The 27,526-nt window shown below is 38.6% G+C and overlaps 4 protein-coding genes across 8 annotated transcripts; 2 read left to right on the top strand and 2 right to left on the bottom strand.

The window, feature by feature from the left end:
- Window positions 1-7,546: 7,546 nt before the first annotated feature.
- Window positions 7,547-12,488, top strand: EMF1 (embryonic flower 1 (EMF1)). Of its 5 annotated transcripts, none has more exons than XM_078575739.1 (6): window positions 7,547-7,899; window positions 8,193-8,385; window positions 9,343-9,492; window positions 10,314-10,636; window positions 10,739-11,403; window positions 11,472-12,488. In XM_078575739.1, exons 2-6 carry the CDS (start codon window positions 8,273-8,275, stop codon window positions 12,306-12,308), a joined length of 2,088 nt encoding a protein of 695 aa, XP_078431865.1. In that variant the 5' UTR covers window positions 7,547-7,899; window positions 8,193-8,272; the 3' UTR covers window positions 12,309-12,488. The 5 variants fall into 5 exon arrangements, with proteins under 5 accessions (XP_078431865.1, XP_078431864.1, XP_078431867.1 ...); XM_078575738.1 differs by having other exon boundaries at window positions 7,552-7,899; window positions 8,193-8,428; window positions 9,368-9,492; XM_078575741.1 differs by lacking the exon at window positions 8,193-8,385 and having other exon boundaries at window positions 7,553-7,899.
- A 168-nt stretch (window positions 12,489-12,656) lies between these two features.
- On the bottom strand, window positions 12,657-14,111 carry CAK1AT (CDK-activating kinase 1AT). The gene is made up of 2 exons (XM_078575743.1): window positions 13,617-14,111; window positions 12,657-13,544 (listed from the first exon to the last, which is right to left on the bottom strand). The coding sequence occupies exons 1-2, from the start codon at window positions 14,109-14,111 to the stop codon at window positions 12,822-12,824; spliced, it is 1,218 nt and encodes a 405-aa protein (XP_078431869.1). The 3' UTR covers window positions 12,657-12,821.
- A 119-nt stretch (window positions 14,112-14,230) lies between these two features.
- LOC144703553 (rac-like GTP-binding protein 2) lies at window positions 14,231-16,025 on the bottom strand. The gene is made up of 8 exons (XM_078575744.1): window positions 15,709-16,025; window positions 15,529-15,616; window positions 15,345-15,454; window positions 15,190-15,253; window positions 15,052-15,116; window positions 14,897-14,962; window positions 14,647-14,753; window positions 14,231-14,354 (listed from the first exon to the last, which is right to left on the bottom strand). Exons 1-8 carry the CDS (start codon window positions 15,805-15,807, stop codon window positions 14,321-14,323), a joined length of 633 nt encoding a protein of 210 aa, XP_078431870.1. The 5' UTR covers window positions 15,808-16,025; the 3' UTR covers window positions 14,231-14,320.
- Window positions 16,026-25,428: 9,403 nt separating this feature from the next.
- LOC144703550 (Phosphorylase superfamily protein) lies at window positions 25,429-27,183 on the top strand. Its single transcript, XM_078575736.1, has 5 exons — window positions 25,429-25,721; window positions 25,799-25,866; window positions 25,954-26,109; window positions 26,201-26,455; window positions 26,717-27,183. Exons 1-5 carry the CDS (start codon window positions 25,493-25,495, stop codon window positions 27,050-27,052), a joined length of 1,044 nt encoding a protein of 347 aa, XP_078431862.1. The 5' UTR covers window positions 25,429-25,492; the 3' UTR covers window positions 27,053-27,183.
- The last annotated feature ends 343 nt before the right edge of the window (window positions 27,184-27,526 follow it).

Genomic DNA, 27,526 nt, shown 5'->3' with positions numbered 1-27,526 from the left:
TTCCCTTTCTTAATGACTAATCACGGTGCTTGGGAGTCACCTTACTGGGCCCCTAGTTCCACGATTATTTCATTAATTAATAAAAAAAAATATTACACGAGTTTATTAGCATAACTTTTATAGTTGAATTCCAAATTTACATGCATCTCCATGAATTCATACAAAGTTAGGCACTGACTCAGAGACTACATTGAAAAGATAAATAAAATCAATTTTATCAATGGATACCCTCAATGTGTGAGGTGCTTCCACTTCGTGATATTTTTGATACACTTGTATGGCGCTTCTCATCAAAGAAACATTTCATTCAAAATGATGCCCCCTTCTTAGATATTCAATATATTTTAGGTTTGTCAGTGTATGAGTGTAATAAAGTGGTTCCCTCTTAATATATTTGATGTAGCCCTCAAGTGGAGCCAAGTTCACTGCCTCAGTTAATGATGTATTCTGATGGCTGAATGAGTTTGTCTTCATCCATATACACTCTAGTTAGAGTCCAAGGGTGAACGCCTAGGGTAAAAAATGAGGAGCCTGAAAAAAATTTGTTTCTCCATTTTCTAGACCTTCCTCGGGCATGTATGCAAGGATCATGCATGGAAAATGAGGAGGGTGTATTAGTCATTTTACACACTTAAAAGAGCCACTAAAATCATTTGTGGTATAATATTTTCCCTGATTCCTCAAGGACCTAAAAGTTGATGAACTCTCACAAAAATATTTACACCAACTCTCTTTGAAAGAATGGATGGTCAATCAATCAAAGGGACTATTTTTTTTGAAAAAATGAACATTACAAGGTTATCAGTACTCTCATTTTCTTGATGTTATAGTTGTGGTAATGCTGTGTGGAATAAATTCAATAAAAAAGTGATACTTTGGCATTATCATTGGTCCATAAATTTTATGTCACCATCTTGTTTCCATGGCAAAGGTACAATAATCTTAGACCATATTTTCACATCGAAATTACCAGGGGTATTAATTTCCATTTTGATACTCATTTGGGATGGGAAGTGGACATCTATGGATTTTTTTAATAGACTATATAGGGTTCTGAGAGGCATAGTCCTACTTCCTGAGAATGACACAATGGAAAAAGACAAGTTCCCTGTCCAGTTTCATGCCACATCCTAATTTCCCCTTAGAAAATTTTCCACCATTACAAGGACTTCATTGAAAGCTAAAGATGTTGATAAAAACACTCATATTTGCTGTATTTGACATCCTAGTAATGCCTTGCTCATTTACCATTTCAACCTAAGTAAAGTATGCTTAGGAGAAGGGATATTGAGAAGGTCTTCTCCAAGTGATCAACATACTTTCGATCATGATAGCCATTTTGGGTTCATTCATAATGTAGGGTCATGGAAGAGATTCATAGGGTCAAATAAAAGTTAATATTTCACGTTAATACCAGCAAAGATGCTAATCATATCATATTGCACTGAATCAAATCATCTAACATTTGGTCCCTTGAACGAGGCATCTCAGATGTCCCATCGCTTGGTGTAGCCACACAATCCTTTTCATATTAGACCTCTTAGTAAACTGTTAGATATCTAGAAGAATCTTCTCAGCATACTAGTCAGATTTAGAGAAAAAGGAACTCAAGGAGGAGGGAGAAGAAAGGGTAACCTAAGCAAAAAGTATCTTGAAAACCCATGAATATAAAAGTGAACAAGTAAAAATAGGATTCTTAAGTATCTTGAAAACCGAATGGTCTTATCACCTATGTATGGATTGGATCTGTGATTTCTCAGTTTCACAAACAAGATGTATTGAGCTTCTCAAGTGTATACCCTTTGGATAACATTAAATCTCCTCATTCATTATGATCATTATTGTCAGTATAATATTCTAGTCTGTTACTGAACCCAATTTCATTCATGATGTGTATGCAAAGTCCTTGACCTCTTGATACTCGTAAGATGATTTAGAGTATGGTCAGCTATCAAAACTTAATCAGTCATCTGAGTTAGTACAGAAGCATTGGGAAAGTACCGGATAAATCTTCTATGATATTCCACTGACTTGACTAAGGATTTCATCACATAGTCTTCTTTCATCAGGCTTGTATACTGAGGGTGGATGATCCCGTGTTGGCCATTTAATCATCTTTCTAAACTTCTTGATGTGCTCAAGCTAATACAGTTTGGGATTCCATGAGTAGGAACTCATAGGTCATATTTAAAGCCTAACTATCCATCCACAAGACGTCTTTGGTGTCTCAAACCTAAAGATAACTTACATAACAATGAAATGAATCAACATGAATGAGAGTTTGGTATAATACCATTTAGGTATTAATATGGATTAATTCACTAAACCCATTTCCACTATATAGCCTTACTGTCTTCATACTAATGGCTAGGGGATTGATCATACTCATCATCAATTAAGTGAGACCAGATATTGCTATTCCATATAGATATTTTACAGTTCTCCACAAATATCCTTTGAATAGGAAAATTTAGAATAATATGTTCTCTGTACTATGTTCTCTTTTTAATTGGCTTTGCCTTTCATGGATTCATAGACTTCATTATTAGATAAACATGGCCATTATAGTAGGTAGATTATATTGATGAATATTGAACAAGAAATGGAAAGTCAGGTCATCTTGTTGGTCAAATATCTTCCACATTTTGTATCATTCATCTTTTGTTTACTTTCTCTCTTAGAGGTTTTCCCTCCTACACCACAAAGCATAATTTCCAACATTAGGATCAGTCTATTTTCCATGCATAATACCAAAATTTGTATTTTAACATATTTAGGAAATAACTCATATCAAATTTCACACATTAACATTTGGTGTCTTTTAACGCAACAAAAACTTTTAATGCGAGTATGCCAACACTGGAGGTCTAGTGTTTTTTGTGGTCATCCATGCAAATAAAAATTGATTGCGGCCAAAATAATAACCTTATAAAAGAAATATTTTTCTTTAATGCTTCTACAAACTTATCGGTAAATATAAAATTATAGTGCTAGGTCAGTATCCAAGTTTAATATATTTAAACTTATCGAGGACTCCTGGGTTCCAGTTGATCCCAATTTGATATAAAAATACAACTTGGCCTTGTTCTTGTCGATTGAGCTCAAGTAAGGACCATTTTAAAGTAGCCAAAGTTATTGCTTAAATTAGAATTATGATATTTTTTCCACACAAGTTATAATTATGAAAAAAAAATCTTTTTCGTAATAGACCTTTAATGATGATGCATGATTTATTTTCCTTACTTAAATGAATATATTATATGTATTAGTTTTCAATGTGTTTAGGGTCCTCTCAAGGGCTTATGAGCTCTGAATTCCATCAACCATCTTCCCAACGTGAGATAATTTTGTTTAAGTCTATAAATTTATTAATATCTATTATGAGGTAGAAGTTAGTTCACAAATTTTATTCATTGTGATTATTTTTCCATCAAATTTATACATAGAAGTGTATTAAAAATATATTATATATTCTCCCTCTACCTCGTAATTTTTTGAATTACATGTATTATGGAATTATCCTCTATTTATCCTTCATAACCCATATGAATAAACATTTAACTAAATGTGTGTAATAGAATTTATTCAATGGTTTTACTTGGTGTTCAAACAAAGTATATTATAAGTATTACTTGATGAAGATAAGAATCATAATTAGAAACTATATTTTTTAATCGATGAAGCTGATTTAAAACTTAATGTTCATATACACATGAAACTGATAAAAAATTTTCTATAAATATAATTATATATACTTCTCAAATAACACAATGAGTAAAGGAAAGATAACTCTGTTATCATTTATTTACTTTTCAGATAAACTTGTAAAAATTCTTGCCAAAAACTGTTGTGAAATGAATTTTTTTTGTGAAGATGGAGTTATATCTAGTTTTTTAATTAAATTGACCTTGTATTTAGTTTGAGTTATTTATATTGGGTTTCCCTGACCCATCAAATTCAAATAAATGATTACTCTGGTAGTTGACTAAGTCACACTATATTATCTATTGGACATTTTAAAAGTAGTGATCCCAATTCATTTGAATATTCCAAATTCTAGAATTTTATAGATTAATTTTACAGGTTATTTTTGACCAATTAGACAAGGAATCACATCGAAATCAAGAGTGAGAAAAGTGAAGTTCAAAAAAATTCATGAAAGATAGTTTCTGTCAAAATGCTTCCCATCTCATCATTAATGTATGCTGTTTTTCTCTTAGTTTTCTATTTTGTTTCTATATCTTTGATGTGAATATCATTAACTATCAGTAATAAGTGATGCTGGAGTTTTTCGAATGTCTCCATCTGATGTATCATAGTTCTTCAATTTCTTATTATTAGTATATCCTATCTTTAATGAATCATATCTCAGTATCTTCTTAAATAATTACTCCAATTGATAACAAGATAGATTACTCTTTAGCATTCTTTTATTTAATATTAGATAATTATATTCAACCTAGTTGGATATTTTTCAATTTTCATGATTATAAATATATCTATATTTTCCTTCAATAATTTTAAAAATTCAGACTATTTGAGGATGAAATCAGGTTATTTATGCTTGAAAGTGGCGAAATAAAACAACTCATCAGATGAAATAAAAAGTTGGAGAGTATAAGCTATCAAAAGCATACTATATTGACATTTATACTATGTATTCAAAAGCAATTTGAAAAAATTCTAGCTTTTGGTGGAGAATTGAAGAATTGGTAAAACATTATGAAAGAAATAATGTTATGTAATTGGATTTTTAGAAATCGTATTTTTTTATTTACGCTTTCAAGGTGGTTGTTAGAAAACAGTTGAACTAAAAAAATTATAATGGTCTCAAACTATTTCTAAATATCCACCAAAAATTTTGAACAATCTGCGGTACCTCCAGAAAAATAACTCAAGTTGGACATGCATATGCATCGACAGTTGGGTAAAATAATAAAGATCCTCCATAGAATCTAGAAGGGAAGGATCCAAACATAAATGTAAAGTTCGTTCATGGATGCTACTTGTCGTCAGGATGCATTTGGAAAGGCATGTGTAAATTTATTTACAGAATAAATAGTTTAATAGCCAAGTGATTATTTGACATAGATTTCTGACGTTATTCAAATCGGAGTGATCCGCATGAGATTATTTGACATAGATTTCTTGATAGATCATGGTTCATTATTGCCGAGGTACAACGCATTATGTATGAGCTTTCATAATATCTGTTCTACTAGATTATGGAGGATTTCTTAATCAAAGCAGACGAGGATGATTATCACGAGCTCCATTAACCTTGCAGAAGTCGCCGAAATCATAGATATGAGAAAACAATAGAATCTGATAATTTTGATTTATGATGTTCTGACGTTAATCATCCCTTCAACGTTTGGGGCTAGAGACAAGTCAAAAATGGGATTCCATTTCCGCAGCGACAAAAAGCTTGGCTTGATGCGAAGAGCAACATAGCATTTTGCAGTTAAGATGTTTCCCGTTGTTCCTTAGCATTAATACTCAAGGCAGGATTGGAGAGAAAGTAAAATAGGAAAAACTGGTTAAAGGAGGTGGCAGCTCGCTTAAGAACAGAGAACCAGGAAAAAGAAATATTAGGAAACAACGACTTTCTCCATGTAAACCAAGGTCATCTGAAAGGATTTCTCACAATGTAGGCAACGACATTGAAGCATAAAATGATTTTCCTATCCTATACTATCGTTCTATCCATGTATTTAACGTTACACTTGGACTGTTCATCCCGTTACAGATCGCTAGAAATATGAAAGGTGAACATACTTTTGAGGATGAAGGAAAAACGGAGCTCCAAGCTAACCCAGCATCAAACTAAGAGAGGAATCGCGTCACTTGGCTTCCTGCTAATCTGTGAAACTATCGGGGCGAAATCTTGAAGCAAAATCAACTTATGTATGAGGAGAAGACATTTCTTTATCTATATCCATGTATGTATATATATATCTGTCAATCTTTTCTGTCTATCTATATACTCTCTCTCTCTCTCTCTCTCTCTCTCTCTCTCTCTCTCTCTCTCTCTCTCTCTCTCTCTCTCTCTCTCTCTCTCTCTCTCTCTCTCTCTCTCTCTCTCTCTCTCTCTCTCTCTCTCTCTGACGCTACAATATACTTAGCAGTAACGTTGACGCGAACCTTGAATATCATGTTTCTTCTCCAGAAAAGGCTTCGAGATGGTAAGCAGTCGCCTACTGATCAAAGATTTAATCTTCCGCTGCCAGACCAGTCATTAAAGTCGTTTGTTCTTGAAAAAATTGTGTTTGTTTTCACTCAGTGGCTGTTATTTTCTCTTTGCTCGATGAATTTCAATTTTTTATGGAACTCTAAGGAAGAACTCGAGAGCTTCGTTGGTGTTTCCAGATTTTATTTCTCCAGGCTAACGTATTTCGTATTTCTGTCCGTCGATCCCGTTCATATTTATCTTCCCAGGACTTCTATCGGTTGAGTTCTTGATCATCGTCTTTCTTTTCTTCATTTTTATTCTTTTCTTCTTCTATTCGACAATCATCTATGGAAAAAATCGATTTGTCATTTACAATGAAGACCTTATTTGGTGTGTTTCATCTGATTCCTTTACTTGATTGGGAGAGGAAGGTCTTGCGCGGAGGATGATTATCTTCTGTCCGTGATCAAAAGTGTTAAAGAGAGAAAAATCGGACTGAAAGATGAGACTTTTCCCGTTGCAGACTCTTCTTTTCATCTCTCACTCCCTCTCAATCTTTTCATGGTATCCTATTTCGATCACTAATCTTCTATTCTATCGCTCGATACTCGGCGATCTCGAGGCCAGAAAATCATTTGCAGCAGATGCATAGAGGAAGGAAAAGGCATGTGAAAGCTGCTCAACCGGCGTCTTCTCTCAGCTTCTGGCTAGTTCCAATTTTTTTAAGAAATGATAGATGACTCGAGTAACCAGGTAATTTTTTACATTAAGGGAGTTCCACTGGCGGCATCAATCATTTAATTTTTCCAACAAGCCGCTGATTTCGAAGTACTTTTTCTACAAGTGCGCAAGACACAGAGAGATTGCCTGCGTTTAGATCTCTATTCCTACTCACCGTACGGGATTATTGAACTATCCCAGAGATTACGACCTTCGGATCGAGTCCCTTCGATATTCCTTCGATCTTTTCTCCCTCTGCAACCTCGTATTTCAAGCAAATCACGGTGAGAAACGAAGGGAGCGACGAACAGATAACACGAAAGCTCTTAATTTGCCAACACGGTCAGATTACGGCGAGACATGATGGGAATGAGGACGACAGAGTGTATGGGGTAAGGTTTGGATTAAGGTTAGGGTTGTCCATCAACCATGGTTCTGGTATTTGATTAGTTTTAGGGTTTTCCACGATAAAACGAAGGAGAACCTTCCCCGCAAAGAGCACCGCCATGCATGTAATCGTCGGCCGTAAAATTTGAGCCACTCGAGTTTTCTCGTCGCAATCTGACCGCGTTGATCGATCTTGGACAGTGTTGGATTGATTAAAACGAGAAAAAAGGCGCATTAGACGGAGACTATTAATCGCCTCGCGACGCCATCACTTGTCGTTTTGCGATAGAGTGTGGGCCTGGAATGTCCTCGCACTTAGGGCATCTCTTGATTTGGGGATCATTCGAAGGGCTAGGGTTTCCATTTGGGTGTTCCGATTAGGTTTAGGGTTTTTGATACCCCAGAAGAACCAGTTCTCCTCCTTCGATCATCGATTGTCTCTCCTTCCAGCTGAGTTTACCAGCTTGCATGCCATGCATCGGTGGGGTTTCAAAACCGGATATTTGCTTTCGCCCTTTCGGTTATAGTTCGGCACCGTCTATTTCGATCGGAGAACTTGATCCAGAAGTAGCGAGACGACATCGTAGTGGAGTTGGCCCGCCTCAATTGCAATAACACAGGTGATTTTTCCTTCTTTGTTCATCAGTTTAATCCTTGAGCCCGTACGCCATAATCTCTCGCCTCGTCTGCCTCATCCTTTTGAGCTATTACTCTACTGTCTCGCTCGCCCTTTCTTCTATTATTCATTCCGTCGCAACTATGTCGATGGTCGATCGCATTGCTTCCGTTAGCTTCGTCGCCCATCAATTATCGTTTCGTTTAAGCTTCGATGTGCTCTTCACTCGTGCTTACTTGCTTGCTCGCAGCTCTATTTCTATTCACTTTAGCTTTTCTTTTGGTATTGCGTATACAGTGGCGCAGATCTTATCACTTGTGGAGGGAGGGAAGTCCCTCTTTCGCTCCGACCAGCGTTCATCTCAATGATTGGGTCTTATGTTTTATGTTAGATTTAAGGTTTGCAGAAGAGTTCGTCGACCTACTTGTCTTTCTATTCGTGATCTTCGGGACGGGAATACGCAGTTTCCGGTTTGCTTCTGGTTTTGGAGGTTCTTCATCTCTGATTATCTCTGTAGTTCTTGCAATATGATGGTGGGTAGGGAGCTAGAATACACTAGTCATCCTCTTCTCGGGCGTTATTTCGTGTGCTTACTAGTATTGCCTTAGGAGTTGGTCCTTTCGCGATTGTGAATACAAAGATCGATTTGCAGTGTATGAGGCACTGATTTTCTTTGGACCCGCGGATTCATTTACCGATTTCACAGAAAATGGGTTAGGATTTTACTCGTCGAATCGTGTTGATGCATCAGTTATAGGTATCTTGTAATGAAAGGAGTCTCTGCTTTCATCGATTTGAATACATGTATACTATTTCTCGTTTTAATAGCTTCATTCTTCGATGAATCAATCGATTGGACGTGGGCATTTTGTTTGAACGCGAACACGATAGGAATTCGTTGTATTCATTGTATTCGTCGTGTTGAAATATTCTTGTTCTTTGCCACATGGAAACTATACCACTCTAGTAATCATACACTGAATCTCAGGAGATACACTGCTTCCTGCAGCATATCTAGCTGTCAGACTCTAATCCCTCTTTTCCTCTCATAATGTCCAAATTTTGTGAATCTTCAAACTTATTTCAACCAGAATCTATGAAAAGAAATCGAAGCTCTCTCTGTTGGAATTTCAATCTTGGGAGAGTACATTTCACCCCCGTAGGAGTCTCTGGAGGAATCAAAATTTTGGCTGCAAGCTAAAGAGAATGTAAATCTGATGTCCCCTTCTTTCTTATAATTGTGCAAATTCAAAATATGGCACTAATTCGCGATGATTTTCTTAGAACCTTACTGTGATGGAAAGTAGGAATGGTTTCGTGATCTCTTATGATCTTCCTGGTGATCACCAAGTGCTGGTTATTATTTATTTACTAACCAGCCAAGCTAAAACTCTTAAACTGCTTCTATTTCCCCCTGTAGACGTTACTGGCTACATTTTTCTTACAGTGGTGGATTAACACTAACGTTGCAGAGCGCTGAACCAATGGAGGATCTTCCTTCTCACTCGATCAACCCACACAGAAACTTCAGACATATTTCAGTAAGTGATGCTCAGGAAATTCAAGGATCTACGGCCTGCCATCATTTTTCCATCCGGTATGTTTCTGGTTTGGAGCTGTTTTTGTTTTACTCTTCAATTATTGTGACAAATGTTCCTGAATTTTGTTCACGGAGAGTGACTGCAGAACGGAATATTCTCTCCTGGGATTCTTTTCTCTGATGGCTGTTTAAATACTAAGAGAAAAAAATGATTTGACCAAGAAGATGGATGATGATTAATGACCCATGATATTCTTTTCTTTCTGATTAGGGGCTATGTTCAACGATATAATTTTCACGAAGTTTATTCTTGGATAGTGACTGCAGAACGAAATTTACTTTCTCTTGGGATTCTATTCTTTAATGGGCTTGTTTTAATAAGGATAGAAAATTATGATTTGACCAAGAAGAGGGACGATGATCAGTGACCCATAATATACTTTTGATTCTGGTTAGGGGTTATGTTCCGTGATGGAATTTTCCTGAAATTTGCTCATAGAAATTGACTGCACAACTGAATATTCTCTCTTGGGATTGTTTTCTCAAGTGGGTTTGTTTCAATGTTTATTCAAAAATATGATATGAGCGAGAAGATGGACGATGATTATTGCCCCATGTTATACTTCTCTTTATAATTTGGGGTTGTGCTCCCTGATATACTTTTTGCTCGTGGTGGGTTTGTTGTAATATTTATAGAAAATTATTATTTGACCAAGAAGATAGATGATGATTAATGACCCAGGGGCTATGTTCACTGATATGCTTTTCTCGTGGAGCCCTCTTCCCTAATAGATTTGTTTTCATGTTAATGAATAATTATTAATTTGACCAGCAGATGGACGATTGATGACCCATGATATATTTTTATTTCTGATTAGGGGTTATGTTTCTGAACTTCGGAAGATCCAAAGAAAAGCCTGCTGGCCATTTGACGACATTGATGGACATAATCAATTGGAGAAACTCCCAAATATTCTGCCACCTATGGCTCTCCCAAGCTTTAAATGGTGGGGTTGTGAAAGCTGCATATCAGAGATCAAGATGACAGAATCAAGCGAAAATACTGATGTTTCTGATCTAGCTGTTCATGATCCAAGTCATATTATCAAACCTGATCCGGTTGAGTCCGCAGTTGAAGCAACAAATGGCATTAAATCGAACGATGACACTCATTTCTTAATCCCAAACCCATCGCAGAAAGGTACAACAATTATTATTTCTATAGCAACATTAAGCAAAAAATGAGATTGATTTTTTTCATGTGATGATCACGAGTCTCAAGAAAACTTGCGCGCTTTTGCAGAAAATGAAGATCCCGTTCATGATTTAGAAAATGCAGATCTTCTTGAGGGAAAAATGCAGGATTCCGTTGCTAGAACAGATCAAGGAAAGAGCATGAATTCTGAACAGTTGGTGCTTGATTTTTCTGCTGGGGACGACAGGAAGAGTAGCAAAGAAGACTCTATTGTGCAAACGGATGGTACTTCGGTGGAGATTTCTGATGTTAATCAAATCGATGAATGCCTTTGTTATTCAGGAAAAAGAAGGCATTCCAAGTATGGTCGTCCAAGGAAAAAATTCAAAATACGTACACTGGCTGATATAATGAAGAGTGAAGAACTGACAGTTCCAAGTAAAGAAGAGTTCACTCGAGCAAATGGAAGTGTCGATATTCCAGAGGAGAGGACGTTGACAGATGAACAGTTATTAACAGCTGACAGAAACTTAGAGGCGAGAAATTCATACGGAAAGCTGCTCAAGAACAGGAAGAAATCAAATCTTCAGAGTCTCCGTAAACGGCCTCGGCAGGCCGAAGAATCCTCTAACTCTACGATTGATCAAATCAAAGACATCTCAAGCGCCGACACCACGGAGCAAGATAGATCACGTTCCGTTTCCGAAGGCCAAAAATTCAAGTCATCAGAATGTCCGGAGAAACCTTCGGAAAACTCTGTTTGTGTGCCCAAGGTGCGCAATTTCTTGTTTATTTGTCCATGCAATTAGAGATTCTTTACCTGAACAAAATTAAATTTCAGGATTCTTCTCTGTGCAAAGATCTCAATTCAAGTCCAAACACTGAATGCAAGGCTGCCGCCGCGCCTGTTTATGAGAAACAAGCCATAGTGGATGACATTCCGGTCGAGATTCTCCAACTTCTTCAGAGCAACTTTCACAAGAACCATAAACACGAACAGACCCGCCCTTCTGTTTGTCAGGATGACAGAATTGGTCAATCAAAGCAGGAGAAAATCCAGGTTAGGCTTTCTAAATTTGGCCATGAAAATGATTCTTCGACCCAAGGAAGGCCAGCCTTTATTCCCCGAAGAAGAAAAGTTGAGAATAAGAAGAAAGATGGGTCTTCTGCAAACCATCGAAATTCATGCAGCTACATCCCCAACCTCCACTTCTATCATGAAGCTCTTTCTGCCATGCGCTTGCTCAGGCTTATGGACCCGGCAGTCGCTTTGGATGATACCCAGACAGGAACAGCCAGAAATTTAACATGGAAACAAGGAGGCAGTAATAATCAGAGAGAGGAGGAGGTTTTGGACGGATCCTCTCTCACCCAAAATACCGAATGTTTTGATCGAGCTCGTTCTTCGGGTCAGTCTGACAGGAAAAAACGCTCAGCATCTCGTTTGGATTTTCCCCACACAAAGTCAAAGAAAAGGAGAATCAAGAACAGCAAGAAATTCGATCTTGGATCCTGCACATTGAACAGGAATCCAGCAGAGTTCTCCACTCTGGACGAGCGCGACTTATTCATGATCAGTTATAACGAGCTGAAACCCAGGAACAGCCGGACAAGGAGGAAGAAGAAATCCACGGCAGTCCAAGATTTTCCAGCCACCGAGAACTCCCATAAATTATAATTTCTGTTCTTCCGAATCAAACCGCTGGAAAAATGCAGAACCGGAAATCCATCCATGTCCATGTACAGGTAGATCTCTACCTTACCCTTTTGCGTCATGCAACTTGACATCGTTGTTCTGTTCTGTTTGTTTGAAACGAACAAAAAGTTCGCACAAAAGAACCGCACAGGCCTTGTTCTCTGTTCTGTACTTTCTTAAAAAAACGAACATAATTCGTACATTCACACAAAACTAGAACAAAATTCGCACAAAGCGAAGAAATTAACCGTACACAGGTCTGTGCCACGCTTGTTCGAATTCGTTTTTGTTCTGTTCGGAAAACCGAACAGAACGAACAATTCACACAAATTTGCACAAAAAGAACAGAACGACCACATCTACATGCAACCAATGTACTTGCAGGATGTCCTAAAAACAGTTTATGTAATCAAAACCCGTATGGTTCTTCGTCATTCTTAAGCGAAAGAAAGAAAAAGAGATGAATAAATGAAGAGGGAACACTCACAACGGGGGCTAGTCGAAGCGGACGCTGAAGCCATCGTCGAGGACATCGTCCGAGCCAGGGTCCGAGCCGGAGTCGGCAGACCGGGCGGGGAGGGTCAAGTCGGGGAGAGCGCAAGGCAGAGGCGGCTCGGCGAAGTACTTGTCTTGGAGAAGCTCGGAAGCGGGCACCCGGGCAGCGTGGTCAAGGCGGAGAAGCTGGCTGACCAGGCCGAGCGCAGGCCTGGCTCGGTCGCCGAGCCAGGCCTCCAAGCCCACCGGCTGGTCCACGGCGGAGAAGAAGATCTTGCCGTAGTCGGGCAGCCTGGAGCAGCCCGGTGAAGATTCCTCCGTGAGATTCCCAAGCACGGAGAAGATTCTACCGAGCTGGTCGATGTCGGAAGAACCGGGGAAGACGGGCTGAAGACTGCCGAGCTCGCCGAGAACGCAGCCCAACGCCCAAAGATCGATCTCCGCCCCATAACTCGTCGCCCCGAAGAGAAGCTCCGGCGCGCGGTACCAGCGCGTCCCTACGCAGCTACTCAAACCCCCCCCGTCTTCCCCTTCCGCTTCCCCCCCCTCCTGCATAGAGAAATACGAATTGAGCTGATCGTCCTCCACGTCGCTGGTGCAACACGTGGCCACGCAGGACGCGTCCACGTCGCCCGCTTCCTCCTGGCTCTCTCGATCCTTCCAGAAGCTTCCGACCTGTTCTTCCGGCGCTGCCATGAACCTCGACTCGTCGATCACCCTCGCCTGCGGGGAAAATCGCTCAGAAACCACCGATTCCGGGAGAAATCAACCGCGAATTTCGGGAATTTTTCCGACCTGGCCGAAATCCGCCAGCTTGAGGACGCCGTCGGCGGAGACGAGGAGATTGGACGGCTTGAGATCGCGGTGGATGACGCCGTTGCGATGGCATTCGTCAACCGCGCGCAGCGTCTGGATCATCCACTGCTTCACCTCGGCGGCGGCGATCCCGCCGCTGCGATTTCCATGGCGGATGACGGAGGCGAGATCGGCGACGAGGAATTCGAGGACGAGAACGGCGTCTTCGTCCTCCTGCCAGAAGTATTCGAGGAGATGAACGACATTGGGGGAATGATTCAAGATCTGCAGCGCCTCGATCTCGCGCAGCGCGCTCTGATGATCGTGGATCTCCTTGAGCGCGACGATTTGCCCATCGGAGATCCTTCGAGCGCGGTAAACGTCGGAGTAGGCGCCCGATCCGACTCTCTCCATGATCTCGTAGCGATGATTGATCTCCGGCCGGCCATGGATGCTCCAGCTCCGGTGGCGCCGCGGCGGAGCCGCCTCCTCCATCGCCGTCGCCGCTCCTCTCTCTCTCCCTCCCGTTCTCCGCCCCTCTTTCGGCTATTTATACCCCCCCCCCATCGGGCCTACTGGGCCAACTGGGCCAACTGGGCCTGCTGGGCCAGGAATTTCGAAGTAATGCTAAATTGTATTTTCTTCCAACTAATTCTCTACCGGGGAGAAAATGGGAAATTCCAGTCGTCCGGGAGGGGCGTTGACTACGCTTCGCAGCTGCACCCGCAGAGCAGACCCCTACACAAGACATTGAAACAGTCAAGGATTGACTAGTCAACGGGTTTCGAGTGGGGGTGTTGTAACACAATTAGGACCAAGGGTCAAACAAGAATATTATTAAATATTATTAAATTTTTTAAAAGAAAATATTATTACTGATTTTTATAAATTTCTAAAAGTATCAAATCCAAGTCAGTGTTCTAGAAGATGTTCGAAATTACTAAGGATGTAAGTTTTCTACTTTGACATTGACTAGTAAACCTGACTAGACCGAAGTTTAGGTAACGTTTAGGTCAAACCCTAGTTGTACCTTAGGGAGTAGCCGGAGGAGGGCTTGGCGCTCATTTTGGCCATGTCCTTGCGCCTGGGCGGCTGGAGAACGACTTTGATCGCCGTGTCGAAGACGGCCTTCACGTTCTGAGACAAACCCATCAAGCGGAAAGCGAAAATCAAAAATGGGTAGCCGCCAAAATCAATTTTTGATTCTAGAGAGAGAAGATAGAGAGAGAAAGAGTAGAGATAGAGAGAGAGAGGAAGGAAGGAAGCTTCATTCATTGCACCTGCTGCGTTTTGGAGCTGCATTCAATGTACGCCGTCGCGCCGATCACCCTCCTCAGCTCCTCCCCCTTTTCTCACACCCAGAGATCGCATGAGAGAGAGATACCATCATGCGAACATGCCCATTCCAGATTCTAGAGAGAGAGATGGAGATTACCTGAGCCGTGGTTATGACGGCTGTACCAGGGTGGTCAGCCAGGTACCCGCGATCCTCCCTGAGATCTGCCCACAACCAAGATCACAAGAATTAAACAAGTATTACGCCAAATCAACCTTAATCACCGATCAAACTCACCGAGCTTGGTCCCAACAAGAACAATCGGAACGGCGGGCGCGAAGCGTCGGAGCTCCGGCATCCACTGCAACCCCATCAAACAAATCAATCCCCCATGAAAAACTCAGACGAAGGTTCATACATATATATAATGTATGTATTTGTATAGATTTGACCTTCTTAAGGACGTTCTCGTAGCTCGCCTTGCTAATCAAGGAGAAAGCCAAGACGAAGACATCAGCTCCGCGGTAGCTAAGCGGCCTGAGCCTGCTGTAATCCTCCTGGCCTACAGACGAACAAGCCCATGAGAGTTCAAGAACAGCGAGAAACTTCAAAAGAGGAGGACGACGAGCTCCCCACCGGCCGTATCCCATAGCCCCAAGTTGACGATACTTCCGTCCACGGACACGTTCGCGCTGAAGTTATCGAACACCGTCGGGATATAGTCCTGCCCAGGCCAATAAACCCCCAAACTTTGGATTATTCCTCGCCAAATGAACAACAAACATAGATAATAATCATAAAAATAAGGGGAAATACGGTGGGGAACTTGTTGCTTGTGTAGCAGATGAGCATGCAGGTTTTGCCCACGGCGCCGTCTCCGACGGTAACGCACTTGATGAACTTGGTGGCGCTCATCCCTCTTCTTTTTCCAGTGGGAGGGGGGAGAGCTCGGAGATAGGGGGGGATTAAGGATTGGAGATTTCTTGGGGTTTCTTCAAGCTCCAGAAATTGGTTGTTGCAGGTGGCTTTCTTTAAGATTACTGTTCCCGAGACGGAGAAACGGGAGAGCTTAACAAAGGGGGGACGATGGCACTGTGGAGCTTCACATGTTGCTGCGCTTCCAGAAGGGCCATTAATATCCACTCGCCCGAAGACAAACCGCGATTGCCATACAGATATAGAGAGAGAAAGAGAAAAGGATAGAGAGAGAAAGAGAGTGAGCTGTGCAGGTGAAAACGAATCTAGGGTTGGAAAGTTAAATCTGTGCATGAAAAACGACGAGTGGGAGTTAAACCCATTCACAAAGATTCGTCGACGGATGACAAATGTGTTAACCCCTTTGCCATTGTCTTCATCAGGGGCATTCGCAGAAGATTATCGCAGAAGATTATCGCAGAAGATTATCGCAGAAGATTATCGCCGAAGATTATCGCCGAAGATTATCGCCGAAGATTATTGCGGAAGATTATCGCGGAAGATTATCGCGGAAGATTATCGCAGAAGATTATAGCAGAAGATTATCGCGGAAAATCATAAACTTGAAAACTTATGGCTGGAGAAGGAGTAATAACAAAGGGGGGAACTTTCTCAAGGAATTGCGCTTCCCGAAGAGAGCTTGAGAAGCCCGAGACCTGAGGAAAAGCCGCTCTCTGAGTCGCTGTCAGGCGTCGCCAGTGGTTGAAGAGACTAATAGCTTTGATCTCCCAAGTAAGATTTTCCATGGACAGATTTTACTAAATTTGAGAAATACATCGTCAGGTTTGATTACAAACTTTGAGTAATCGTCACGTGTCTATTTCACAGTGAAGTGCTCAACAAGTGGTTATGTCTGCCTCATCTTTGAAGCTTGTTGTTCTGTTGACAGCTTGTTTTGGCTGATGCAACGCAAACGCGGAGACCCTACTTGTAAGGAAGAGAAGAAATGGGAAAGAAAGTTGCTACTTCACTGGTTTATTTACATGCAATATTAATGATATTAGAAACATTTTGTGATGTGTGATGCTATGAGTGTGGTAATAGTCTGCATTATACTCAACAATATGCTCGGAATGAATCCAACTAATATATTCTATCCCATATAAGATAAGAACTGCCTTCATGGTATCACATGAAAGCGTAATTTTAATAGTTTTATGATGCTACAAAAAGAAACTTTAATAGCTTTCAGTAGATATCACAAATAGGATAGGAGTTGGATATTATCCAATTGAAATATTATAAAATCATTAAATGGAAAAACAATTTTCTGTGAAAAAGGACTTGTGATCAAGACTTATACATGTTTTTAATAAGAATAGCTTATTTAAATATGTGTATGCCTTTAGGACATAGATTTTATTAAGTTCTGAACTTCAACAAATAAATCTTGATGCATGAACTTCAAAATAGAAAATTGCTTATTGTGTGTTGGGTTCAGCCATGATTCACTATCCAAGACGAGATTGACATAGCCAAAAAAATCTAACACAAAAACTGTTGATAATTAATCACCTTGCACAGAATGGAATCTACTATCTTTTGGATCTACAAATGAGTTGTCTCAAGCCACAGAAGATGCCAACGCCTCAGGATGTTTCCATGTGGTCCTGGACACGTTGAATCTTCTTTTTCATCTTTTGTATCAGCTGATAAAGATTTATTGGGCTTCTGGAGTCAATAACTAAATTGGTATATGGGCATAAAGAATCCAAAGTCATAAAATTAGAATTACTCATAAAGGGGACGGTTCGCCCAATGAAAGAAGGAACAAAGAGGGGTGGTCAAGGAAAACCTTTCATGTGTAATTCTAATTTTATGACTTTGGATTCTTTTATATATAACAGAGTTTTTCACAGGACCCTTGAACTTTAAGTATATTCCCTAATGTCTAATAAATATGAAATGTGTAATCCTTTATGTCCATGTACCAATTTAGTTATTGACTCCAGAAGCCCAATAAATCTTTATCAGCTGACCCAATTAATTAACTATATATGACATATAGATTAATCAGTAATGGATAAGTTTGACCAAATCAATAGACCAAGTTTTCAATACATGAGGTTTCAATACTAATTAAATGCCTAAAATTAGTTATCCTTTCCAGGTAAGCTTTCTAACATCAGTTATTGTACATGTATAATATATCACTTGCGTATTGTTAGAATGACTTTGTACATAATCATCGATAAACCTTAATCATTCATCATCTTTAGGACGTCCACTAAAAAATCCTCAAAAAATATTTCCTAATATTGACACTACAATGAATAAATATGGTATTGCATCATTTTCCATAATTATGTCTGATCTTATACGGAGGTATGAAGATCGACTTGTGTCACATCATCACCTTCATATATGAACTCAATGTTGGACATTTAATTAGCTTTCAGAATTTATTTAATCAATAATTTTATATATAAGACCTTGAATCTTCAAAATAGTCTTCATAGGTAACATATATTTGGGAATGGGTGTCCTTTAAATTGGTGATTAAGGAACGAGGAGAGATAGTTATATGCATTACAAATATAGAGAAATATGAATTGTGGTTAGATTAGAAGGCGAGTATGGAAGGAAATATGATTTAGAGATAGTAGAGATAAAGGGGAGAAAGTCCATAAATATGAATTATGGTTAGATTAGAAGGTGAGGTATGGAAAGAAGGGTGATTTAGAGATAGTAGAGATATGGGGGAGAAAGTGCATAAATATGAAGGGATGATAAGAATGATACGCAAGGATTATTTTTATGTGTGTAAATGAATATCTTGTGGATGAAGTGCATGTATGGATGGATTTTGAATGCGAGGATAAGGGTGAATGGGGTGCACGGATGGTGGTTGAGAAAACTATTTCAACCAAAGTGCAAGAGACTAAATGTAAAACCTTCTACGCCACCAGGATCGCTGTGATTTGCACTTACCACAAAGCTCATCCACTTCTCTTTTGTCTTTCAACTTCAATCAACATTTTGCAACTAAAAATTGGTGGGCCATGAAATCACTTTATTTCACTCAACCTATCAAAGTAGTAGAAATTCAAAGATGATTTATACACAGACACATGGATTTGTTTATACATCAAAACATATGGATGAATAGAGAAGAGAGAGAGAGAGAGAGAGAGAGAGAGAGAGAAAGTTTCCCCAAAAACTTGGGTCCAAAACTAGGTCTGGATCGTTAGATATTGCATTCTGAAATTGTACAATTTTGAGCCATTATTTTCTCTCTCTCATCCCATTACTGCACATGTTGGATCATTAGCATTTCAGTGGTATCCTTGGCTTTACCAAAAATTAATCATGAATTTCTACATTTTGAAATTGGAATTAATGATAATTCATGATGATCTCGTAGTGTCCTCATATTTGCCAAAATGTCCATCTAATAAGTAATATTCTCTCATTTTTGACATTTGATAGCTCTCATTCCAACTTTTTTATGAACAATTTTTGTTTTTACTTCGGACTGCATTTATGGTGATTCTAATCGCCCAGATTTGTAGTGTTACCAACTTTCATCTCTTTTATCTCATTTAGTAAAAATTAAATACACCCTTTGATCCTAATGACACGTCCCTGCACATTAAATAAAAATAAATATTAATTAAATGATAGTCCAATTAAGGGATCTTAAATGACAACATTATAATGATATTTTTCAGAATGATTGGGCTAGAAAATAATCAGTTTTAGCTGTTGATTGGCTGTAATTAAAGCATATCAGATTGCAACACTGACCTCAAAATAAATCATATTTTAGTTTCACAAAACTATCAAATAGTCTGTACAAAATTATCATAACATATATATATATTAAGAAAATGATGTTCTAAAGTTGCATAAAGTACTCTATATAAATCATAATATTATTAAAAATAGAATTGGCCTTTTAACCTTAATAAAATACATATATTATCATTTTAGTGCAAGTAAACATAAAATTTAAATGAGACAAATGTAATAAGTAGTTCATTTATCGGCATAATTATAGTTGCATTCTGGCTAAGAATTTTTGGAATCCAGTGATTGGGGACAAAAGAAGTTATAGTAAAAATAACTGTCCATCAATAAAATGTAGTTGGTTTATGAGTTGTAAGGAGTACTAGTTGACATCTATGAATAACACCATATAGTGGTTAATGAAGATTACTTCAGTCAACATTTTCTTAATGAGCACCCACCATATATATAAAGAGTATGCATACAAAACTTTACAAGACCTGCCATTATTTTCATGAGCATGACTAAATAGTGTTCTTCATAATATTGACCTGCCATTATATGTGTATAAATATGAGTGATAACTTTGGGACAACATCATCATATAAATGAGATCACTATAAACATTCCACATATCATTAGATTTCATTATAAACAAGTCGCATGAATAATAATGAACATGACTTTTAATAATGAATCAAATGAGACCTGTAAGCGCAGTTGTATCCCAAACTTTTATTCACACATAAACTATGAATATCATATTTTTTTACTCTTAAAATACTATTGTGATATATATGTCTGAATCATCCCACTTATGAATCTTTTAAAAAATATTAGTATAATGCGGGCATCCTAATTTTTATGTTAGGATAACACAATAAAAATACATTTTCAACTTATGCCCATTTCAATATATTTTCAAGGCCAATAAAAAATAATTCAAAATATTAATCTTAAATTAAATCAATTTTTTAGGGTAACACAAAATTCAAAATGTTACCTTTAAATAAATAATAATACTATTCTGCTTATTATCCTTCAATTAATGAAGTATATTAGTATAAATTGCCTTGTATCATGTATATATTGATGTTATGAAGAAGCATAATACTTTAGTGTTATGGATTTTACATCCATAATCTTGCAAGTAAGATAATAATCTAATTTAACCAATTTTGAGAATAACTGTATATATATAGTTTCGATGATAAAATTCACTTTAATAGAAATATGAAATAATCTGAAGATATTTCCAAGTTTTGATAGTATATCTTTTTCACAAAGCGATGATTTTGTTACCTATTTTTCAGGATAAAAATGTTAAAATTATAATACATTTAAAGTATTACAAAAGTTTAACCCAAATATAGTTTAATGCTGATGTAGTAGTTTAATAAAGGTATTATACAATACAATCATTAATTATTTAATATATGTTAATGTTTTTAGTTTCACATTAAATTACCCACTGATTAGATAAGCTTCAAATCACAAAGAAAATCACATTTTTGTATTTGTGAGATATTATTGAATCACACAGATATTGAAAAATTTTAAACAGCTTATGATGATCTTGTTTCTAGGGAAATGTGTGTGGTTGGTGTGTACAGTAATCAAAGCAAAAGATAACCATTAAATATAATTATAGATATTTTAACACTATGCAAGTTCAAACACCTTAATTATTATATTAAATTTATGAAATCTATATATATTATTTAAATTTTAATGATTAGGTTTTGACGGTCCTGGTCCGTGTTTCTAGCAAGGATCTAAACCTTATCTAAACTTCAATCTGGTTCCGGTCTGGTCATGTCCTGTCCCAGTCAGATCCGATCTGGTCCAGTCCAATGATGTTGACTTGTCAATGTCGAGGTCAAAGAATAAAAGTAATAAAATGTCATAGAAAATGAAGAGAAAATAAGAGTAAAATAAGATGAAAGAAGAAGGAAAAGGAGGAGGAAAGAAGAAGAAAAGGATGAAGAAAAGAAGAAGAAAAATAATAGAAGAGTAAGAGAGGATGAACAGCAGAAGAAAATTAGAGAATAAAAAAAAGAGAAAGGAAGATGAAAAGACAAGAGACGAATATAAAAATACGAAGAAATGAAGACAAAAATATTAATGACAAAGATGAAGAAAATAAGAAGAATGGAAGATGAACAGAAGAGGAAGAAGAGAAAGAATAGAGGATTAAAACAGTTAATAAAAGAAGAAGAAGAGAAGCAGAAAGGAGGAGCCGAATGAAAGAAGAAAAAAGAACCGAAGAAACAAGAAGAAGAGAAAAAGAAGAAGAAGAAGAAGAAGAGGAAACTGCAGAGGGGGGAGCGGCCGGTGCGAACCAGGAATAACTGTTTTTCAAGATTGGCAGTCTGATTTTGGAATTTCCCTTCGGTTTACTTCTGAAACATACTTTACGTGGAGATACATGTTAATTAAAGTTTTTGAATTGGTTTTATATGAAGTCTTATCCTTGCCATTTGTTGCCATCAGATTTATTTAGATGTCAGCCAACCATTGGTATTCGCTATTTATTAGCTTCACTAATCATTTCAGAAAATAGTGCATCACAATAGTGGGCCAATCTCGAGCTGATAATTTTATGCATAGGAACACATGTTGGAAGGAATAAAATGTTTGCTTGTACTCACAAAAGTATGGAAACTGATTACACGCGTCAACGCTGCACAATCTTGTGATTAATATTGCCATCGAGGGGGGGGATACCGAATGATTTCTAGAGAGATGCAAATTAACTTGGTTCTCCTTGTTCCTCCTTATCTGGGACTTAACATTTCACCCAGACCAGGTGTTTTGAAACGGCAGAGAAAAGTATAAAAAGGGAGAATAACACAAACGGACTTTCAGTATGATATATATCTATATATATAGATATATAGAGAGAGAGAGAGAGGGAGAGATAGAGAGAGAGGGAGAGATAGAGAGAGACAAAGAGAGACACTGAGCCAGAGAGAGAGAGACAGACAGACAGACAGACTGAGAGAGACAGAGAGAGAGAGAGAGAGAGACGGAGAGAGAGAGAGACAGAGAGAGAGAGAGATAGACAGACAGAAGGAGACAGACAGAGAGAGACGGAGAGAGAGAGAGAGAAAGACGGAGAGGGACAGAGAGAGAGACACAGAGGACGGAGAGAGAGAGACACAGAGAGACGGAGAGAGAGAGAGACAGAGGGAGAGACGGAGAGAGAGACACAGAGAGACGGGGAGAGAGAGAGAGAGAGAGAGAGAGAGAGAGAGAGATGGAGAGAGAGCGACAGAGAGAGAGAGGACAGAATCCCCTTTTTTTACATGGCATAGACTATGCCCGTTCTGAGCTCTGATTGGTGGAGGAGTCATCCTTTTCTAACCTGATTTATAACTCATAAAAATTAATATTATGACTCAAATATAAAGAAATCTTTATAAATTAGTATACGCAGATCCTGTGGCTCAGAAATTCCTGAAACAAATATAAATACATATTGAGAAATTAATATTACAACATAAATAAATAAATTTAATATGATATTAATGCCATAAATTCTGAAATAAATTCTATAACTTTATTTAGATGTCAGAAAATTCTGATCTGACTATAAAAGTGTTATTATACTCATTGGAATGCTGAGATATAGATGAATCTAGCGGCCGCGATATGAATTGAATAGGACAAAGTTTTATGGAGATATTGGCGTCAGAACCAAGGGCTCCGTCACATGGTGCAAATCAGATTTAACCAAATGGGAACCGGGTTTTCAATGATTCACCCTTGATTGTATATATATTTTTACAAATATTTTTGGAGATACAATTAGTACATCAATCCTCTAAAGTCTGTTTATTTATGCTCTAAAATCTCTCTATATGTCGCCTCAGACAATTGGGTTGCTGAACCCAGATAAGATTGACGATAGGGAAATATCTGCAAGACGGGGTATGTTCTGTGGGTTTGGTTAGATTCACCAGCAGAAGAGGCTTCTTCATGGGACAAATGACAGGCTTTCTTAAAAATAAAATTGGAATATTGAATATTATAGTTTTCAGTATGGAACATTTGATATTTTTTGTGCACTTAATTCCTCTTATTTTTTAAAAATTAATGATTATTCAAAACATATAACTTCAAAAGGTGAAATGAGCCAAGGGGAGTACCAAAACACGGAATTGATATCCCTACCGTTTTTAGGACAATATTGTTGTGTTTTACTTTATATGAAAAAAATACTCATAAATAAGTTCACAATAAATCCCCTATGACATTCAGTTATTGGCACACAGCGTATATTCATGGCAGTGGATATAGGATATAACAAAATAATACTATTCGGACGTAAAATACATCTTGTATGATTGAGTTTTCATGATTATTTTACCGTTAGAGGTTTAAAGTATTTTGTTTAATACTGCCGGTCCCTAAAAACAAACATATCAAATCACTGTTTTTTATATTATAGCTATTTACAATATAATTGCGTGCATCCTACTCAGGCACTAATTTATTTAACTTAATTTCATGTTTAAATATCTCAAAACTATCGAAGATGTATGCTATAGACAAATCCAGTCACAGCATTCGATCTTGGACAAAGCATCATAATTAAACATAAGACATCTCTTTTGGTACAGTATGCGCGTTGATTTTACATTTTCTATCCGTTATACTTCATTAAAACCCTTGAAGCAAAATTTTACCTTTAATATATAGATATAACATTAAAAACAGGGAAGTAATATATCTCGGATAGTCGCCAGTACATGAAATGTGATACAAACTACACGTGGAGTATTATTTATTGTTAAGACAAATTGAAGGATTTGTTTCTTGATAGTGATGATGACTAAAGTTCTGAGGCACATGGGCTTGGTGTCTGAGTAGCAAACATAGCTGTCTATATTATATATCAACAATGGCATCTAGTTTAATCAAATCTAGTCAGGTCAGAAGATCTGATTAGTCCGTTGAGTTTGATATCAGTCGATCTAAAAAAATATCTTTGGATCGATCATGTGAGCTGGATCCTCTTCGGTGCAGTGGAAGGATTGGTCAATGGGCCCATCTAGTAATTAATTACCGAGGAGACCACATATGCAGTTTGATTGGTCATTAAGTAGAATCATTTACCCACTTAAAGGGTGCCTCATAGCTTATTTTCTGATGGGTCTATTATCTGCTCCGGTCAATGTCTAAGTCGGCCCTTCACTCCCTTCTCCCCTCATTGATGCCGAGTTTGAGAAAAAATGATGCAAGGAGACAGAAATCCAATAAACAAACACGTTCCCAATCTTTGTCAAGGGAAATCCAGAGTCGGAGTCAGGGCGAGGGAAATAGAGAGAGGGCTGAGAGGGAGAGGGAGAGGGTGGTAAGGAGGAAGGATGGAGGAGAATAAATCCCTTTTGCAAAGTATTTTACTTAAGCTAGTGGTCTCATTAATCCATTTATTACTATCATGGTAGAATATTAATTTTCTTTAATATCATTTGGGTTCCATTGGGAATTTGGGATAGGCAATGGATCCACTTGGGTGGTGGATGAAGAGGATGTTTAGGAGGAAAGATGGGGGAGGAAATGCATTTATTAATTATTTTACTTAAGTTAGCTGACCCCAGTGATCCGTTGATCACTATCAATGTAATATTTTTAATTTATTTTACTATCCGTCGGCCCCCATCGAGATATCTGACGGGCCCCTAAGCATGGACGCGATGTGAATCATGCCTCCATACGAAAGAGGTTTCACACACGCGCGTCAAAATAAATTTATAGTCATAACATACGATTATTTGGGTCATAGAGTCTATTATGTTCATAAACAAATGAATAGAGATCGGATCGTTTCCTTATATAGGAGGCCATCCGGGTGAGTAAACGTTGACAATCTGTCTTCGGTGAACCAGCAATGGCAGGAGAAATCTGGGAAATCTTCACGGCGTTCCTGATTATCTCTGCGTTCGGCTGCCATGTCGCCAACGGCGATGTTCCGGCGGGGACGATGAAGAAGATCGACTTGATCAATCAGAAAGGAACGCATCTCGGTGTGATAGTACCCAATGTTTTTGAGCTGGCCCCCATACTCCAGTCCCCAGATTATAAAGCAGATACAGGCCTCCCCTTCATCGATTTCGCTGGTGAATCTTTTCCCCGACATCTACCATTTCCCAAGAGCAAGATCTTTCTGATTTCTTCCCGTTTTACTCTTGATCAGGCAGAAGGTTTCGCTTCGGATCTATAGGACACAAACGGGTAATCATTGTCATGACAGGACTCAGCATGGTACGCTAATGTTCCCCACTTCCTGTCTTTAATCTCTTACACATCCGGCGAAAGATTAATTTAATTTATCTCAATCGTTAACAACAGATAAACGCGGCTACAACGACCCAGTTGCTCCTTGGGTTATTCAAAGTGGAAGGCGTTGTAAATTACGGGGTTGCCGGGAACGCTAACCCATCTCTTATTGTTGGAGATGTGACGATTCCAAGATATTGGGCGCATTCTGCTCTGTGGAGCTGGCAGGTAATGGTTTAGTCGAAGGGGTCCTGCTCTTCTGATCAAGAAGCAAAAATACTTACATTCTTTGGTCTTCCTCGTTTTGTACATGTTTCAGAGATTCGGAGATAGTCCTCAGGACGAGCTACCCTTGGAAAACACCGGAGCCTACACTAGGACGTTTGGTTCCCTCAGGTTCGCAAATTACACGACAGACGGCAAGAAAATCATCCGGGACAAAGATAATCTGCTGAACAGCGTGTGGTACCAACCAGAGGAGATCTTCCCAGTTGACGGAACTCCAGAGGAGAGACAGCACGTCTTCTGGGTTCCCGTAAATGCCCGCTACTTGAAGATTGCCAAGAAACTTGAAGTAAGTCCCTTTTTACAAATCCATCCTCGTTCCACAGTCATCAAAGTTCGCACATTTTCTAAGACCTTTAAACAATATGAGGGAGTTATTTTCGCCGTAGCGAGAGATGATAATATATATACGTATTCGTATTTTTAATCATAACGATCATCCTGGGAAAAAAAACTGAATACACTACTCACGTTGGATTAATGCTTCATCTCTGACCGCTTTAACGCGTGTCAACATTATTTCCTCTTAACAATGTTATTTTTATGGCAGGGATTAAAGCTCAAGGGTTGTGTTAACTCGACTCTGTGCCTACCCCGCACGCCCAAGGTGGTCACCGTCTCTAGAGGAATGAGCGCTAGCATCTTCATCGACAACGCCGCATACCGTGACTTCCTCTTCTCCAAGTTTAGACTCACTCCGATTGACATGGAAAGCGCTTCTGTGGCGCTCGTCTGCCACCAGCAGCGAGTGCCTTTCATCGTCATCCGTGGACTCTCTGATCTTGCTGGTGGCGGCTCGGCCGAGTCCAACGAGGCCGACATTTTCGTCTCATTGGCAGCGGAGAATACCATCACCGCTCTGGTCGAATTAGTCAAACTTCTGTGAAGTTTGGTACCGGTTGTTTGTTGCCAACTGGTCCTGGTCGATGTCACAATCAAGGCTGTTTTATAATCCTTTGAATGCTTGCTTATATGTTATCGCTCTAATACACGCGGCGCTATGTGTGTTGTCATTTAGCATATGGGCGTACACATAAATTTGACACATTGTCTCGTAGACTTATGGTTCCGTTTTCGTGTACGCAAAAATCCCGCAGATATGCTAAGAAAAAATCTATCGTCAGATTTTTTTCTTCTGTTTATTTTAGAATGTCGATTCAAAGCGCAATTAAAGGTGGGTATAGAGTAGCCCAATTTGGCGACTGATCCACCTACCCTTCGATTCTCAGCCGTAAGAAAGATTCAATTGGCAGAATACTTGCACACGCGTCCATCAATATTTAGGTCCCTTGGTGGGTATTTGTTGCTTCATTTTGAGGATAACAACTCGGACCCGGGACTGTTTAAGCTTTCTTTAACG

Source organism: Wolffia australiana, chromosome 5 (assembly GCF_029677425.1).
Source record: "Wolffia australiana isolate 7733 chromosome 5, ASM2967742v1".
Lineage (NCBI taxonomy): Eukaryota > Viridiplantae > Streptophyta > Magnoliopsida > Alismatales > Araceae > Wolffia > Wolffia australiana.
Note: the sequence above shows the minus strand (reverse complement) of the source record. Positions and strands in the feature narration are given on the sequence as shown.